We start from the raw sequence: 5,088 nt of genomic DNA, 5'->3' as shown, positions 1-5,088 counted from the left end.
TTCCTCCGGCTTTGACGAATCGAGGAGGAACACAACATGAAGCTTGCGCCAATCGTACTCGGATGCAATCTGTGGGAGAGTCAGCCTCATAGAGTAATATTAAAGAATGTGGCGAGACGTACCTGGAGCTCACGCTTCTTGTCACACTGGGCAACCGCTCTAGCAAACAGACGAATGGCGGGAATCGAATACACGTCGGGTGAGGGGCTTGTGGGACAGCGGTAAAAGTTGCGGACAAGACCATAAATTGATTTGGAGATTTCGCCCAGTGTTGTGCGATATTGCTTCCAGACGTCATGAGAGGGGAAGGTAACTGTCGGGAGGAAGGTATAGACGTAGGAAAGACCTTCCGCAATCTCGTGTAGACCATGAGGGCCGAACTTGGTAGTTGCAGCGGTAACCTCGTCGGAGGAGAATGTCGGTAGTTCAGCAGCAAGCGTCTTGAGGAAGTCGATCGAGTCGATGAACGGAACGATAAAGCTGTTCCAAAAAATCAATTCGTCGAGCGCTACAGAAGAGGTCATCAGCATAGGCAGATGTAAGCTGAATATGAGAGACGCACATGTGCTAGCTGTGGTTTTGCCATAATAGACGGAGTGGGCCGCCTTCATAGCTTTCATCGAAGCCAGAGCAGGACCATACATTGCGTGAGGGATGGAAGGCCACTATGTGTATTGAAATTTTGAGTCATGCACCGTACTACGAAGCGAGAAAGGATCACACATACCATGCTAGAATTACGAGGTCGAGGTTCTACAACATTCCCAAGGAGGTATAGCGCCCAGGACTGTTGCCAGGCCAGTACGGTAGTGGAAGGCCCTGAAGCAGAGGCGGGCGTGTTGGAATTAGCAGACATTGAGGGTGATTCTGTCGCGGTGTCGGACGTTGACGGGCCCTTGTCCGTACGAGGGCGCTGATAGAAGACAAATAGAGCATGAGATGGCGAGGTAGAAAGGATACGAGACATGGAACACGAACCTTTGGCGGAGGCATGATGTCAGTAAGGTCACCATTCGACTCTTCCCCCTTGTTGCTCCCCTCGCCGACAGGATCCTCGACCCCTCCAGTGTCAGACGGCAATACGGACGCATCCTCTTCCTCACACTCTTCCTCATCCCCATCCTCATCGTCGTCGTCGTCGTCGTCGTCCGTCTCATCCTCCGAGTCATCATCACTACCTAAGGCGTCCGCGATATCTCCCCGGCCTTGAGGAAGAGCGATGAGAACAAGGTTCTTGAAGGCGGTTTTTGCGTTTCGAACGGCGCTTGCGGCAGCAAGTCTAATATATAAAATGAAGATATAAGGCTTTGGAAAAAGGGTGAATAAAACGTGTCTACACACCGTCGAAGTTGACTCAGATCGAGTTGACGAGTTTGAGGGTAGGGTTTCAGAAGGGGTGCAACACCGCGCTTGATCTTGCGAGGGAAAAGAGGAACCCAAGCCGCAAAGGGGAGGTTAGGGTCGTTTGGGTGAGTGGAATGGGCCTCGTCGCAAGCGTCGGCGGATTCACAGAGTTCGGGGACATGGCGGAAGAGGGTGGTGATTTTTTCGGATATATTTTCGGCAGAGTCATCGGAGAAGATCTTGACGGTCTTGACGAGTTCGAGACTGTCTAGCCGGACGAGGCTGGGAAAGGATGTGAGAAAATAATAACAACCATTTCAAAGGAACGTCAGGAGGTGGATCCGATCATGAAAGATGAGCACGAATAACGAGAAGAGATATCGACCAAGACAAGTCATGAGAGTCGAAAGGTTTCATGTAGTACGAACACAGAGGGTATGTTGAAGAAAAAAGAGAGTCGAGAAGATGTGGTGAGGATGCCACTCACCCGTCAGCTTTCGGAAGACGACAGTAACCTCCGTGCACGGCGGCCGTGTTGGGAAGGAGGGCGATGGTGAACTCGACCGTATCTCCAGCCTTCGAGGACAAGGATTTCGCACCGCTGACATCTTGACCGCCCAACGACTTCTTCGACTTGCGGGAACCCTTGGGGCGTTTACGACCGTTAGTACTGGCTTCGGTAGCATTCTAGAAAACAGTGAGAGTCGGTTCTGACGAGGAAAGCAAGGTACGTACGTCGGTACTCGGATGAAAGTGATTCTGAAGCTTACTCTGAGGTTTGCCTTCTTTCTGAGCCATGGTGTTGTTGCCGATATCCTCGGAGCGACCGGCGGCACGAGCAGCGTAGGAGGGTATGGAAGTAGGCCGAGGATTGGTAGGAGCTGGATGAGGAGCAGCGTCCTGAGCCTGGTCGACGCGATCCGTTCGGACACTGGTATGCGTTTTGAAGACGTTCGGATCAAAGCCGAAGGCAGAGGAGGCAGGGGCCGTAGACGTAGAAGCCGTTGAAGAGTATGCTGGCGGGGTATAAACCGGGGGACGAGAACCGAAGAGAGTGCTTTGAGTGGGCGTAGGACCAGCGGTCTTCGGGAACTGCTGTGGCAGCACAGAAGACGAAATGGAACGGCATTAGTAATGAAAACGGAGGAGGATATGATGAGAGACGAATGATGTATAGATAACATAGTTCAGGGTTGTAAGGGAAGGTTGTGCGAATACTATTACGTACCGGAGCAGTATTCGCTTGCGGGGCAAAGTCGGACGCGGATGGACGCTGGAGAAGAAAGAAAGAATCAGATAGAGGTCAAGGACGATGGAGAAGCATGTGGAACAAACATTTGGTGCCGCTTTTTTCTTGTGGAAGATCGCGACGTGCGGACAGAACATGCACTTTGCCATGGGCAACGTGGCGGGATTCATGGCAAGCCCAATGTTGGTCGGGTCTTGAAGTGGCCAGAATCCGAAACAGATGTCCTTACAGTCGGCATGGGGGCAAGCACCTAAGTCGTCGGACGAGAGAGTCCAGTTGAGAACCTGAGCATCTGAGTACATATTGAGTGGGATAACTAGAGTGCAGCGGAGACAGAAGTCTGAAGCGATGTTGTGGGCGGCAGCGGAGACAAAAGTCTGAACGATCTCGCAGGGGTGAGCGGAGACAGAAGGCTGAAAGCGTTCGGGTCGAACAAGAACCTTCCGAGATCTTGACTTAGGTTAGAAAAGGAGGACGAGGGGATGGTGAAAGATTTTTTTCACGCTTATCTTCGAGCTAAACGGCCCGCGAAGCAGTAATATGACGCAGGGCAGATGAGCGTGATGTGGATTTGTGGCCTAGCGAATGGTGTTTCTCGAAGACGGTTGCTAGGAGAGTTTCCGGAGGTTAGCAAGGCCGATTACAATTTGTCAGTGAAATGACTTGGCTTGGACCGTACCTTGACCGTACTTGAGAAGGACACTAGTAAATGTATGTGATCTCAATGCAAACCAAGGCTCACAGATGAATGCGGGACTTGGAGTATGGTTCCCCAGCGGAGGACATTGTTGGTGGAATCCAGTAGACAGTGGACATCGCAATGGAGGTTGATAGCGGCAAGTATCGGGAGAGGACGACAATTCAGTAGGCCAAAGGTAGAATATCATAATACCTGGTCGCCCCAAGATTACCCGATCGATCGAAAGCGGAAGCAAAATGCTGCTACACCAAGATCGCACACAGCTGTTGATTAAACCTCGTTCAAGATGCAATGCTGGAGTATCTGAGACAGGTGGAATCATCTCTGAATGAGAAGGTCGATGAAACAGACTGGGAGAGCCAAGATAGATAAACGAATACAGGGGTATCCCGACTCAGAAGTGACACTAGCATGAGTAGCTAGATCGCTCCTCATGCCTGATTCAGACAACGGATCGAAGTCCAATCTTACGAGTTGAGCAGATTTCCTAGACAGGAGACTCGAGAATTCCTCCCAGCACGAATGAGCTCAGACTGAAAACGGACTTTTTCAAGATGTACGTGTCCGAAGCAAGTTGAACTAGCGCGCTTCGGACAAAACCGGTGCGCATCGGAGAGATGTTGTGCACGTGCTCCTTTGAGGTGCGCGCACACATCGTTACAAGGTGTGGGCGTTCACAAAACGATGTGCGTGTATACAGTTGGAGGTGCGTACATACGGTTGGAGGTGCGTGCATACAGAATAAGGTGCGCGCGTCTTCTCGAAGTTGTGCGCATACAGGTGCTAGGTGCGCAACTTTTGCAAAAGTTGCGCGCATATTTGGCCCCAGAATTTTTGCACAATATATCGCCCATACTTCTGCTCCACGAGCAACTACGAAACAAAATTGCGCTCGGCGAAAAGGCACCATAAATTTGTTCCCGCATCGTCTTCATTCCTCAGACAACTCCATCTCGCAAGCCAACTGATACCCTACATGCAACCGGCATCATATGAGCACCCGTTCAAATAGACCGTTCCGATCAATTAAAGTACTTACTCATTCTCTCGTAAGCGATGCCGAATGCTAAAACAAATCACAGAACGCGTCAGACACTGAGATACACGGACCAAGCATATGTGCGAAAAGAAAGCAAGGAAGTACTTACTCCCTCAAGTGCCAAAGCAACCTTTTTCGCAAGACGAGCCCCAAACAAAGGCAGCCCATCCACCGTGACCCGACACCTAGCACATCCGGACCCAGCCGCAGTCTTCACAGGTAGGATATACAGCCTCGCGTCCAACATCATATCCGGATGCGGGGTCTCCTCCAACACCTCCTTACACCCTTCCATAAAGTCCCTCACCCACATCGGGTACCGCTCGATCCCCCTCCCAGGCTTGTATCCCGTCGAATACGCAGGACATGAACACCAGTCCTTCTCCATCGATCCCGGAACGTCGTAACAGCTGATACGATTGACGTTGTCCGCCGTTGACCTAGCACAACTTGTACACGACTGACGATACCTGATGAGTCGGTTGAAGGCGTGTTGGAGCTCTGTATCATCATGCGCTAGCGCGGCTTGTTCCTGCGTGATTTGCGCAGAGGTTCTGCGTAGAGAGAGATAGGCGGCGTCTCGAGCGGCGGGTCCTAGCTTTTCCTTGAACAGGTGAGCGATGGCGAAGGCCGTGGCGGGTCTCTCTCGAGCAAGGAACGCGATCAATGTGTTTACGTGGTGGGACAGACGATCCATCATATCAAACTTGTGTAGGACGCGTAAGAGCTTGCGCAGGATCGGGGGATCAGTGGGCG

At 51.5% G+C, this 5,088-nt stretch overlaps 1 protein-coding gene across 1 annotated transcript; it reads right to left on the bottom strand.

Moving 5' to 3' along the window:
- Window positions 1–16: 16 nt before the first annotated feature.
- Window positions 17–5,029, bottom strand: STEHIDRAFT_164077 (uncharacterized protein; the record flags this gene model as incomplete). Its single annotated transcript, XM_007311807.1, has 11 exons — window positions 17–69; window positions 123–508; window positions 563–665; window positions 728–913; window positions 979–1,279; window positions 1,342–1,626; window positions 1,832–2,031; window positions 2,080–2,439; window positions 2,573–2,617; window positions 2,680–2,970; window positions 4,442–5,029. Coding segments are annotated over 11 exons (2,798 nt in total), but the record flags the coding sequence as incomplete, so codon positions are not given.
- Window positions 5,030–5,088: the final 59 nt, after the last annotated feature.

The sequence above is a fragment of the Stereum hirsutum genome (genome assembly GCF_000264905.1).
Source record: "Stereum hirsutum FP-91666 SS1 unplaced genomic scaffold STEHIscaffold_56, whole genome shotgun sequence".
In the NCBI taxonomy this organism is placed as follows: Eukaryota; Fungi; Basidiomycota; class Agaricomycetes; order Russulales; family Stereaceae; genus Stereum; species Stereum hirsutum.
The sequence above is the reverse complement of the archived record's forward strand: the minus strand, read 5'-3'. Positions and strand labels throughout refer to the sequence as shown.